Source organism: Pogona vitticeps, chromosome 3 (assembly GCF_051106095.1).
Source record: "Pogona vitticeps strain Pit_001003342236 chromosome 3, PviZW2.1, whole genome shotgun sequence".
NCBI classification, from domain to species: Eukaryota; Metazoa; Chordata; class Lepidosauria; order Squamata; family Agamidae; genus Pogona; species Pogona vitticeps.
The window spans coordinates 262,696,343-262,709,424 of NC_135785.1; the positions used below are offsets into that span (position 1 = coordinate 262,696,343).

General features: G+C 48.3%; 1 protein-coding gene across 1 annotated transcript in view; it reads left to right on the top strand.

The window, feature by feature from the left end:
- The window catches only part of RELT (RELT TNF receptor), a 64,229-nt gene that overhangs the window by 42,443 nt on the left and 8,704 nt on the right, over positions 1-13,082 (top strand). The window contains exons 3-7 of the mRNA XM_072993444.2: positions 2,452-2,565; positions 2,976-3,154; positions 7,713-7,798; positions 8,980-9,237; positions 12,699-12,779. Coding sequence (XP_072849545.2) covers positions 2,452-2,565; positions 2,976-3,154; positions 7,713-7,798; positions 8,980-9,237; positions 12,699-12,779 — 718 coding nt within the window. The remainder of the gene's footprint in view (positions 1-2,451; positions 2,566-2,975; positions 3,155-7,712; positions 7,799-8,979; positions 9,238-12,698; positions 12,780-13,082) is intronic.

Consider the following 13,082-nt stretch of genomic DNA (forward strand, 5'->3'; position numbering starts at 1 on the left):
TTCCTCTATGCTCACAGTAAAAAGTCCAGATTTCTGGTGTGACTTGATATTCCTACTTGGGGAATGCCGAACGCAGCGGGCCAACAGCTGAGCTTATAACGGTTGCCGGACTGTCCTCCTCACCCCGAAGACTGATGTTCAGGCCAAAAGAATCTGTTGTTCTGTCCAGGAAGTGTATTTATAGATAGTGCAGGAGGGGAAAGAACACTAAACTTAAATAAAGAAGCCCGTAGTGTATGCAGGCCAGTTGGCAGCTGTGATCTTTAAACAGAGACGGGGGATCAAAAAAAGAAACAGGAATGTCTCACAGGAATGAAGAAGTATGCCTAAGATTACTAGTCTGCATGTAAATCTGGAAAAGGCAAGAAGGATGAAACACACTCATGTTGTGTCGCTGCCTGTCCCCCAAGCTGTCGTAGAGTTTGTGGCTGTGAAAATACTCTTTTGTCTGATGGGTGCTAGAATCCTTCAGCTGCTAGCACCAAACGTTGTGATATACTGTAGCAGTGAAACCTCCATGCGCAGAAGTAGTCTACTAGTTCTCGCTACAGGATTAGGCATCCTTCAGTCTTGAGAGACTATGGTCGTGTGCTCTGAATAGAGATCCTGGAACAGCATCTCGTGTGGCTGAGGAGGCCAATTCGAGAGTGACCATCCCTTCCACACTGAAGACAAAAATACAATCTGTCCCCTGTCCAGCTCCCTGATTTGGCTGGTTTTGGGACCGCCTCTTGGCCTCGGCCTGCTGGACAAGGATCTCTTCAAATTGGCTGAATGCTCAGGTGTCAGGGTTTCCCATCTGTTGATGTCCATTCCTAAGGCCTTCAGATCCCGCTTGCAGATATCCTCATATTGCAGCTGTGGTCTCCTTCTGGGGCGCTTTCCCTGGACTCACACAGGAGAATCCTGTTTTATAGTTAGCACGATTTTACTCATCAAATCCTCTTGCAAATCGCATTCCCATGGCTGACTGCAGAAAAGATCCTCCGTATTTCAGGGGCTGCATCTACATCAGGTGGAACCCTCTCTTTTAAATGTCATCTTTTATTTTTCCGGTGGGGTGTGTGTGCATGTCTGCATGCATGTGAACGGAGACTAGAAAGTTGGCCCAGACAATGTGTGAAGTTGTAATTTCCAGTCTTTCTGCTTCAAATGACCGTGTGTCGTATGTAGTCCTTAAAAGGTGGGGGATTTTAGGACATTGGGAATGTGAGGAGTCCTTGACAGCCATTCCTAGAATCCAGTGCTGGCTGAAGAATTCAGAGGAGGGCAACAAGGATGATCAGGGGACTAGAAAGCAAAACCTATGAGGAAAGATGGAAGGAACTGGAAATGCTTAGCTTTGAGAAAAGAAGACTGAGGGGTGATAGGATTACACTTTTCAAATATTTGAAAGGCTGTCATATAGAGGAGGGGCAGAATCTGTTCTCGATCATCCCAGAGTGCAGGACATGCAACAATGGGTTCAAGTTAAAGGAAGCCAGATTTCGGTTGAATCTCAGGAAAAACTTCCTCACTGTTAGAGCAGTACGACAGTGAAACCCATGACTTCGGGAGTGGGTAGGTGCTCCAACCCTGGAGGCATTTAGGAGAAAACTGAACCACCGTCTGATCTGCTTGGATTTGGATTGTTGCCTTGAGCAAGTAGGGTTGGACGTGATGGCCTTGTTAGGCCCCTTCCAACTCGATTATTCTGTAATTCCATGAATTCAGGGGGGGTGTATTCCAAAAAATGCATTTTCCACATCGGGAAGAGTTTCTCTCTCACTTCAGTATGCGGTTCTTGTTTGAGGATCTCTGTTGCCTTCTGTATTCTTAAAAGAATGTGATATATTTTCTGTGACGCCAGTTTGCTGCTATTTTGTTATGTTTTTAAGAGTTCTTTTTAAATTCTGCTGTGATCTATATGACTTCTGGGCTCTTGGTTGTAACGGGCATCTGAAAGCAGTCAGTCCGCTCTGTCTAAAGGAGAGACGGGCGATGTACAGTTCCTCCAGATGTTGTCGGATTGATGTTCCCATCCTCCCCCTCCTCACTGGCTATGGAGGGCTGCAGGGATCTGAAATTAAGCCCTATCTGAAGGGCTACCGCGGCCCACCTCTGATCTAAGACGTTTGGATTCTGAACTTTTTCTTTGGCTGTCAGGCACCAAATGCAAGGAAGTAGCCGTGAAGTGTGGGAGATGAGAGGGGTGCGCACTTCGTGGTTTGCTGAGTCAGCCTTGAGCTCTCCTGCCCCACTTGGGGGGGGGGGTCAAAGAAGGTGCTGTTGAAGAGCATGGGGTGGCCCTCCTTGTGAAAGGGTCCTTTTAAGGAGAAATGGTGGAATAAAAAGATTTTAAATCAAATCAGTCAATCCATCAGTTGTTAGGAATGGATCATCGTATGATGTTCCTTCTTGTGGCCTTCTGGAGAGATGTAACCCCACGGCTGTCACTTCCATCTTTTTCAGACGTTCTGCTGGCATGAAGCTCGGGCGCAAGCGTGTGGACGCCAGGAGTACTGGAACACCGAAGGACACTGTGTGGCTTGCGAAGGTTGTCCCCCCGGAACGGAACCAGACAGGGTGAGCTAACCTCCCCTAGATGCCGATATGCCGTAGGTGTGTGCCTGAATTAGATTCCCCGTGCACACACCTCTTTCTTATGTGGTTCAAATTTGTATCCCCAGAATCTGAAAGGAAACCTATAGATACAGGGCTCCTAGGCTTTAGAGGCTCAGAATCCCACCTTTTCCTCATTGACCCTCTCACCTCTTCTCACTTCTGTTAGAATGTTTGTGAAGATTCCATGGCAGGACAACCGGTTGTGTCTCTATGGCTGGGAGGGAGGAGAATGACTCAGAGGTCAGGGAGGGTCCAGCCCCTCCTTGCAGACGTGATGCTGAAGAATAATAGTAGAAAGATGCAGCTGGAGAGAGAAAAAAGATTCAGTCCAGACTGTGTAATGGCATCTTTTGTTTAATTTTCCCCCGTAGAAATGTGGCTACGGGGCAGGACGGGGAATGACTTGCAAGCCGTGTTCGGCCGACTCCTTCTCAGCTAGCCATGGGCTGGAACTGTGCTCAGCGCATACCCACTGCGAGGGCCAGAAGAGGGTCCGTGCCAGCCCCGGGACGGCCACAGCGGACAACTTATGCGGGGACTGCATGCCAGGGTAACTTAATCATCTGTTCTCTTACAGGGCAGATCTGACTGCAACAAAACCTCCCATGTTCTGGCGGCCACTACACTTTTATTTTATTTTTGCCGTCTTTCTCCCAGAATTAGGTCGCACAGTGCCGTACCGTTCAATTAAAAATTAAAAGACCAAAAAGTTACAAGTATTCAAAGCCAGGGAATAACTCATTATGTGACTGAAATGCAATTAAGATAAGACACGAGAAGCATCACCCTGCCGTGTATGCAAGATTGCGTGGAAGCCCTGTTTCTCTGCTGCAGGGGAGGCTCGACAGACACCTGCGTAATCCAGGTGTGCGGCTTCACCTACTGAATTACAGCCCTCCTTTTCTATTAAAACAACCGTACCAGGTAGAGGCCACAGCAGAAAAAAGGCCAGGTATAGAAATGTAATATATAATGCAAAATAGCTAAAGTGTAACAGGTGTGTGTTTTTTGTTTTGTTTTTTTTAATTATCCACATAAAATTATAATATTTCGGCCAGATTCAACCAAAGGGCAGAAATGGGAACCACCCAATTATTATTCTATCAGGCCATTTGGAGTCTTATTTGAGAAACAATTTCTTGCTCAAAATTGGCTGGTTTCGTTTAACTAACTATAGAATTTTTTAAAAAAAGAAAAGCCATCTGTCTTTAAAGATTTTTTAAAAAACAATTGAAAACACTGTCTGGGCAGTTTGCAAATTAATTATTCAGGCTCCGCGTTGTCCCTCCCCAGGCTGTTTCACGTGGGCCGGATGGCGGGGTTTCCAAACTTCTGTAGTCTGGGAAATCTTTCCTTGTGAATTTGGCTACAGAACGAATGACTTGTTGGGGGGGGGGGGGGACACATAAGCGAACATGTAAGGATCTGGTGAGGAATCTGCCTATCTGTATTGGAAAGAATCCGAGAGGGGTAGAGGGAAATCATCTCCCCAATGAACCTTCTTGAGGTCCGTGCTGACCCTACATATTTTGCTGCCAGAGGCAGAGTGGGAGGTGGCACTTCCCTCTGCCCACCCCACCCCGGTCGCTCAGCTCATGGTACAGAATATCCAAACGCGGCTAAGTTATTTTGGCCCCCGAGGAAGGCTATCTCTCCGGCGTCCCTTCCTCTTCCTTTGCCAGGAAAAAAAAAAACAGCAAATGATACCAGGAGTCTCAGGGTGTGATCACACAGAGAAATAAGTCCCAAATTTGCAATGTAATCGGTTTCCCAGCGATCACGCGACGCACGGTGAGACACGGTCCAGCCTGACCAAAGGCTGCGTCCAGGCTGGCCCAGCTGTAGGGCGTCTACTTCTACCGGGCTCAGCGATTCTTTGGCTGATGAGTCACTTTAATAATACTACTAATCATAAAACTGCAGAGTTGGAAGGGACCCCCTGGGATCATCCAGTCCAGCCCCAGTCAAGGAGGCATAGAGGGGGGAGGGGATTCAAACTCCGAACCTCTGGCTACGCACCCAAAGAGCTAAGCTATTGAGGCACCCAGCGCTTCTTAAGGGAGACCTCGCCCATTAACGTAACCTTTCCCAGTGTGATCAGCTGTGCATCCATCTGATGACACCCCGAGTGTCAGAGACGGGACTCAGGAATCTTGGTTTCAAATCTCTGCTCAACCGTGGGTGTGACAAAGACCTTAAATATCTCTCACTTGCCTTAAAACTCTGATGAAGGTGGCCGTTGATCAGAAACAACCAGACAGCATGAATTATAACAACAAATCGTGGAAGTCACCATTTCCTGCAACAAACAGAATATATATACAGTACATATTAAGCATGCTACTTAAAAGCTCATCAAGCTTTAAAAGCTTATAAGCTGAGCGTGTTGCTATGGTTGTGTCCTGTCGAGTTGCTTCTGACCCTGCAAATTAGCAGCCTCCACTTGCCTTGTCCTTAACAGGTCTTGCTCAGGTCTTGCAAAGTCAAGTCTGTGGCTTCCTTGAAGGGAGTCAACCCTTCTCATATTTTGGCCTTCCTCTTTTCCTCCTGCCTTTCGGCCTCCCACCGCATTCCTGCCTTTGCCAGCAAGCCCTGCCTTCTTACAATGTGCCAAAGTAGGACCGCTGCTCTTTCGTCCGTTTATCCTTCTAGAGAGAGTTCGAGAAGGATAGCAGCAACATTTACTTGACTTTCGAGGAATCCGTGGTAGCCAGAGGTTTACTCTGCTTCCCAGTTGTTGTTGTTGTTGTGTGTTTTTTTAAAGGGATTGGCAGAAGTCGTGGCTTCTCCTATGCTTTATATTCAGTCCTACCCTCTTTCACCCCCCTTACTATTAGAAAAGAGTAGCAAGCCAGTTCCTGCTTCTTTGAGGCTCTGATCCGATTTCTAGAGAACCCAACCGGGTTCTGTTGGATCTCTAGTGAGTCAAACCCATACAGAGAAGTTTGAGAGTCACTAATGGGAAAAGCAGTCATTTTAGTGAGTTTTGCAACCTCGTTACACCAGGAGGACCGGAATCTTAACCTCTGAAGAGGAAATCAGCAGAAGGGAGGAAAAAGTGGGAGGATTTTAAAGTGAGTCAACATAAACTTCTGGCTGAACCCCAGCCAAAAAAACCCTCTCACTCCAGGCCTGAAGGGAGAGAAAGGGGCTGCATTCCTCCTTAGTCATCTCCACGCAGTCGGGGCCGCTGACTCACGAGCAGCCACGCCTGACTCGTCCAAATTCCCTGCCTTTTGATTTTGCAAAAGTGGACAATTTTCTTCTGCTTCCTTGACTTTCTGCTTCCGGTTGCAGGCAGGAATCCTGCAGTTGAGTCTCAGAAATGCAGCCCCTTTGGGGACAGAACTTTGATTGGGGAACCCATTGCCCCATTTTTGCCTGTGGGATCTCTTATTTCTGAAAGCAGCAACGGGTAAAATCAGAACAAGGATGGCTCCCGAGGAAGCATTGGGGTCAAAGTAGGGGGGAAAAAGAAAAAAAGGTTTGCAGAAAGCTTGCTAAACGCTCTGCAATTGCTTGGGGCTCATGAAGGAGGCAGTGGGCGGTGTCTGGGTTGTGCATATGGGCGCATGAGCAGGCGCATAGCAGACCCACACCCTGGGACCTCGCCCGTTAACCACAATAAGATGCAGCAAGCAGCGGAAACCTGACAGAAACACCAAAAGGATCGTGGCCGGAATCTTGTAGCTCATTAAACCATTGATTCCCAACCTTGAGTCCCCAGATGTTCTTGGACTCAAACTCCTAGAAGCCTTCACCCCTCGCTGTGCTGGCCAGGGTTTCTGGGAGTTGTAGTCCAAGAACATCTGGAGCCCCAAGGCTGGGAACCGTTACATTTGAAGAATTGGACCTTTTATTGATGGCAGAAATCAGCAGGGGAAACATGATGGCCTTCCAGAGGGTTTGGACTTTCCAATCCCAGAATCCCCAGCCAGCATCACAAGTTGCGGGGCGCTGTTCCAGGGGGGGTGATTGATCCTGGATTACAGCCAATGGTGCAAGAAGCAGGGGACACTGAACATCAGTTTTTAAAAGGCATTGCAAAAAAATTCAGGAAGGAGGAGAAGGCTCTTAGAAGACTAGGAGTAGAACTATGGTTGGTATCCTGCCCAGTCACTCTACCGGCACAATGGGAAGGATGGCACCAGCATGGGTAAATTTCTGCTAATTACAGAGTCCCTGCTTTGATTTCAGTTTGTGTGCAACGGTCTCATTGCACGGATGTTGTGTGGACCCCAGAACCAACGGAGCAGGGACTCTTTAATTAGAGGCAATCCATGGCTGCCGATTATGTCACTTCTGTTGCACCAGGGAAGCCGTGGAACAGGATTGTAGCCATTACATTCCATCCAGGATCCGGGGTGTACAGTATTCCTGTGTGCAGAGGTTTCTGGGGAAAACAGCTGGGGTGGTGTTATAAGTGCGCTTGGCCTCTTCACGAGCTTTCTAGAAGCCATTTGGTTGGCCTCTGTGGGAAAAAGGAAGCATGACCCAATAAGGAGCCTTGGGCCTGATCCAGCCCAATTGCTCTTACCCCTCAATGGGATTTCCTTATCTCGCCTCTCCAAAGCCCTTCCAACTTCTTAATTTCCTTCCTTTCTCTCCCTCCCTCCCTACATAATTTTACATTTCATACACTTTACAGTTACTTCTGCAGCTGACGGCTGCCTGATTTGATTTTTCTTCTTCATGCGTTTGGCCATTCTTACACGAGCTTTTTTTGGATGGATGACCACTCCCAGATTCCCCCACTGCTGTTGGGGGGGGATTCTGGGCCATGTGGTCCAATATTTTTAAAAAAACAACCTTTCCAGAATGGTACAGATATGCAAAATAAGTTAAGGTTTGATGGCAGAGCGAAGGGGTTTGTACGAGGGCTGCGTATGAAAATTTCAAAAACTGACCCCTCTTCAGAGCCGAGGGGTCGTGAGATCTACAAGGGAAAAAGGGTGGGTGTCAAGCAAACAGTGAGAAGTTCTGGTCAGTTTCGGTTCAAAGGGTCACCGGGCTGAGGGTTGGAGAGATGGGATCTGGTGGAAGGGATGGGATCTCTTGGTGTCTTGGAGGCTCGACCTCATATTCTCCTCTCCCCACCCCCTGCACAGATATTACAGCCCTGAAGATGAAAGAGAGACCAGTGCCACCTGCCTGCCTTGCGCGTCTGCCCGCAAAGGCGTGCCTGGATGTTCAGGTGAGAATAAAAGGCAAGGTGAGGATTGACACCCACACCCTCCCAAAAGGGTGGGGATTATTTCTTTCAATTCCATTCCAGCTGAAGAACCAGAGGGCTGGTTTGACAGACATTTGAGCATGTGACAATGCAACCACGTTGCTGGAGTGGGAGATGAGCCTGTCCGTGCACGTGCAAGAGAAACTGCCAGGGTGGGGAAAGGACAAGACAGAGATCGCCGGTCCTTACACAATAGATAGATCAGCTGAACAGTCTCAGAAATCCACACGGGGGAGAGACATCCAAGTCTCGATGACCGGCAAGATATTAGAAAAACCAGATTATATTTGGTAGGGGTGGCAGGACAGAAGGAGGAAGAAGAGAGAGAGAGAGAACTGCTGGAAAGTTGGGCCTCCTGATCAACCCATCACTTTTGCTTCCATTTTCTGCCTGTCTCCCCTTCTTCCTGTCCATTTATGGATAGGATACAGTCTCAGGTTGAACTCGTGAACCTGTGTAGATTCATCCCAAACGGGCATCCCATTACATCTAGGACAAGCAGAAAAAATGTGATTACGGTGAATCACGCCCAGTTCTCTGGGCAGGTTTTTTCTGAACCTGTCTGCGGTCTTGTGATTTCACAGGTGGGGCTGGGAGACTCAGACGGGGCACATCGGCCTCACCCATCCTGGGTATTCGTCCTGGAGGCCATCTCCCACCAACCCAGCCAGCATAGCCTTGGGGAGGATGGGATTTGCAGTTGAACACATTCTGGAGGACACTTGGGTTGAAGAAAGGCAGGGAGTAGCATCCTGTTCACTTCCTGACTCCCCCTAAAACCTGAAGGGACACAAACCAAGATTTGCAGACAAGCACAAAAAGAAATGTCCACCTCTTGGATCCGGGCTTTCAAACAGAGCAGCCTTTGCTGTTGTTTAGTTGTTTAGTCGTGTCCGACTCTTCGTGACCCCATGGACCAGAGCACGCCAGGCCCTCCTGCCTTCCACTGCCTCCTGGAGTTGGGTCAAATTCACTGTATTTTTTTTTAAAAAAAAGGAAACGGGATGGTTTCCCGCTGGCATGCATCCCCCCCTCCAGATTCTCACCCTCTCACTCCTGCTTGCAAAGGGAGGTTAGGAACACAGAGGGTTTGGGGTGGACAGCACGTCACGCCTTCTTTTCCCAATGCTTTTTCCTTCCAGGGTCACAGAAGTGGCCGACTCGCCTAGCCCGGAACGCCGAAGCCGTGCAGAGGCGAGAGGAGAAGACGCCGGCCAACGGGACCCGTGACGGGAAGCCGGAGGAGAACGCCACCCAGTACGCCGTCTTGGCCATTGTGCCGGTCTTCTGCGTGATGGGCCTGCTGGGGATCCTTTTCTGCAACATCTTGATGAAGAAAGGCTATCACTGCACGGCTCAGAAGGACCCGGAGGAGGAGGGGGCCAAGGCGGAAAGAAATGGTGAGCACATGGGGGGGGGCATGTACCTGAGTCGACGAGGCTATCTGGGGAATTCTGGGAGCTGTAGTCCAAGAAACCTCAGTTTCCCAAGCTTTAGGCTACCTTGCACATGGTCCTGGTATCCCTGCATCTGTACTGGCCCCATTTCAGAGGGACTGTAGGAGAGACTGTAGGAGCCTTCGGCGCATGCTGTCAAAGCGGGGGGGGGGGGGGAGATGGAGCAGACACTTGAATATCAGGCGATCCTGGGACAGCGGCTAGTCTGTCTCTCCTTTCTTGAAGCAACAGTATTGTGAGTGCTGGTGATACCGTAAGACCCCCCCCTCCACAGAATCAGTATCCGCTGATTCACTTATCCACTGGATGAAATATTAAATAAACACATGATATACTGTAGATTTCCAGGTTGTATCTACCAAAACCGGCCATTGGAGGGAGCCAGAGACCATGCAATGTATATTGATATACAGTACATTGGTATCTGGGTTTTTCAGCATCCAGGAGGGAGCTTGGACCTGATCCTCTATGGATTCTGAGGTCCTGGTGTGCATCGTAGTTTGGAAAATGCATCTCCCAACAGGAAAGGGGCATTGTGCACATGCTGAGAGGTGCCTGAACCCAGCTTCTAGCATCTTTCTTTCCATCTCTCTCTCCCCCCTCCTTTTTCTTTCTTTCTTTCTCTCTCCTTTCTTTCTTCCTTCCTTGCTTTTCATTCCTTCCTTCCTTTTCCTTGATTCCTTTTTCTTTTTCTTCCTTCCTTCCCTTCCTTCCTTGCTTGCTTTTTCTTTGTTTGTTTTTCTTCCTTCCTTTTTCTTTTTCTTCCTCCCTCCCTCCCTCCCTTCCATCCTTCCTTTCTCTTTCCTCCTTGCTTCTTTTTCTCTCTCCTTCTTTTGTTTTTTCTTCCTTCCCTTTTCTTTTCCTTCCTTCCTTTCTCTTTCTTCCTTGCTTGCTTTTTCTTTCTTTTTCTTCCTTCCTTCCTTTCTTTCTCTTCCTTTCTTCCTTTCTTTTTCTTCCTTGCTTTTTCTCTTTCTTTCTTCCTTTTCTCACTTTCTTCCTTGCTTGCTTGCTTTTTCTTCCTTCTTTCCTTCCTTCTTTCCTTCCACCATCAGTTCCTTTCTTCATTTGTTCCTTCCTTCCTTCAACCCATCATCAGCTCTTTCCTTCCTTCCTTCCTTCCTTCCTTCCTTCCTTCCTTCCTTGTAGACGTTGTCTGTAAAAGTAAATTTTTTTCAGTGCCCCAGGAAACGATAAACGTCTACAAAAGCAGTTCCATTCAGGGGAAGAAACGCTTCTTCTGTGTGGCATTTGAAAGCAGCAAGACCCGGTTTTCCCACTGCCTGTGTTCTATAACCCCCTGTCCAGGAAGTTACCAACATCAAATGCCCAAAGACAGTCGTCTGATGGATAAACAGTTAATTTAGTCTTTATTTTATCTTAGGGTTTAGCTTCACCCTCCTGCCTGTTCAGGTGGGCTGAGTTTTGCCTTGCTTTCTTCCTCGCCACCCACACTTTCTCCCCACTCGCTAACCTTGGCTGGTAATTATTTTTCTGAGAATTACAGGTATATAAATTCTGAAAAGCCCCAGCGAGGCTTTGCGCCCGTCGCCATAGTGACAGCTGGTCCACGAAGGCTGAGCAAGGGGATGAGCGCCGTCCATGCCAGCCGGCAAGGGACTGGCGGCTCCGTTTAGGTGGAAGGCCAACGTCTTCCGGCTCTGTGTTCGTCAAAAGGGAAGCTTAAAAGGTGACCGGCTCCTTGGGAGGCCATCCCTCTGCCCAAGTGGCCAGGCGGCTCCCAAAGACCCGTGACGAAGCCACAGAAATACAGGGCTGAGCTTGCATCCATAGGCCGCCAAAATGGCCTTATCCACACCCCACAGGCTTAGGAATTAGCAGGAAGGGAGAAACCCTAGATTTTAAGTCACCCACAACTCACGGCCACCCTATGAATGAGCCATCTCCAAAATCTCCTGTCCTCAGCGGCTCTCTTCAGCTCTTATACACGCAACCCCTGTGGCTTCCTTTAGGGAATTGGTCCATCTCATATCTTCTTCCTCTTTTCCTGCTGCCTGCTATCTTTCCCAGCATTATTCCCTCTTCCAGGGACTCTTGCCTTCTCAGAATGGGTCCAAAGTAGGAGAACATCGGTTTCAACATTTTGTATCTCCTAAATGAGAGAGTTCAGGCTCGATTGGATCTCAGACGCTCCTCTTGTTCAAATTTCTGGCCATCTGGGGTCTCTATGAAACTGTCCCCCAGCAAGACATTTCAATTATCGTGAAAGCTGGACAGTAAAGAAAGCTAACAGGACAAAAACTGGATGTAAAAAGGTTTCATGGGGTGATGAGGCCTCAAAACAGGCCCAAAGAGACACAAGGGATCCTAACAAAATTTGGGGTGGAAAGTAATTCCCAGCCTGGCCTTGGTCTGGAGAATCAGACAAGGAGCATATTTCACCTCTCTTATGGTGAACACAAACCCGGCCGCGTGGCAGGTGTCATTTGAACACCGATGTTCAATACTTGGGAACAAATGTTGTGGAAGGCAGTCGTGATTCAGCATTTAAGTCATTTACGCGACATTTCAAATCATTGTTGCCCAGTTTGGGATGTCTGGATATATTCCCCTAACTGTGCAGGAGACGTGCAGGGATTCAAAGAGCAATATAGTTTCCTGTTCACCAGAGTAAGCCAGCCCTTTTTCTCATTCACTGGCCCTTACAGTCTGAGTAACTCACTCTGAGACATTAGTAAGAGAAAGAATAAAAAATTTCATTACTTATAACTGAACAGATCAAACAGCAAGGTAATACACATAACCGCTTTCAGCAACAGACTTCAATAGACTCACGGACTGCTTCCAACAGACTACCGAGAGGGGGAAAGGACACAAAGCAGAGAGGCGGGACTCTCTTTGAATTCAGAGGCAGGGAGAGAATCATTGGCTAATACTGGAGAGATGGACAGTCGCCCCAGCCCAGAAAGGTCCCTTCCAGCCAAACCTATTAAAGGCAGCATGCAAAGTTGCTAAACAAAACAAAACAAGACAAAAAACTACAACAATTGTGATATCTGTGTTCACCAGAGCTTGGAAGCATAACTGTTTGGACGCCTGTTGGTGGATTTATAAACCTGTGCGAGTGTGTGTTTCACGTACACGCGGCCACCCTGAATTAACAATGGCACCCAGTTGTGACAAGGGACCTGCTTCCCCTATTCAGGAGCTTATTTTTGCCAAAGTATGCAGCAAAAGGCTCTTCATATGTAGAGGGTGGATAGTTTCTGCCCACCATTTTTTATTTATCCACTTTAAAAAGACTCAGCTGTTTTCAACGCTTCAGCTCCCCTGGGTTGTGAATGGAAAGATTTGATGGGTGGGTGGGTGGGTGTGCTGCTGTTGTGTGCCGTGAAAATGATTGGGGGCCGTGTTTCAACCTGCTCTCCCCTCTTCTGTCCCCTTAGGGGGCAATTCTGGGTACAGGATGGAGGACGTCAACGATGACACTATTGGAGTCCTGGTGCGTCTGATCACGGAGAAGAAAGGTAGGCCCTTTTTTCCAGGGGAGGGGATGTCTTAGGTCAAGGTAAAGGTTCCGCTTGACATTTAATCCAGTCGTGTCTGACTCCAGGGCGCGGTGCTTGTCCCTGTCTCCATGCCGTAGAGCCAGCGTTTTGTCCATAGACAGTTTCCGTGGTCACGTGGCCAGCGTGACTAGGCACGGAATGCCGTTTACCTTTCCACTGAGGTGGTCCCTATTTATCGGCTCGCATTTCTACATGCTTTCAAACTGCTAGGGTGGCAGGAGCTGGGACGAGCTCCATCCTTTGTCATGGGTCACCCTCTTG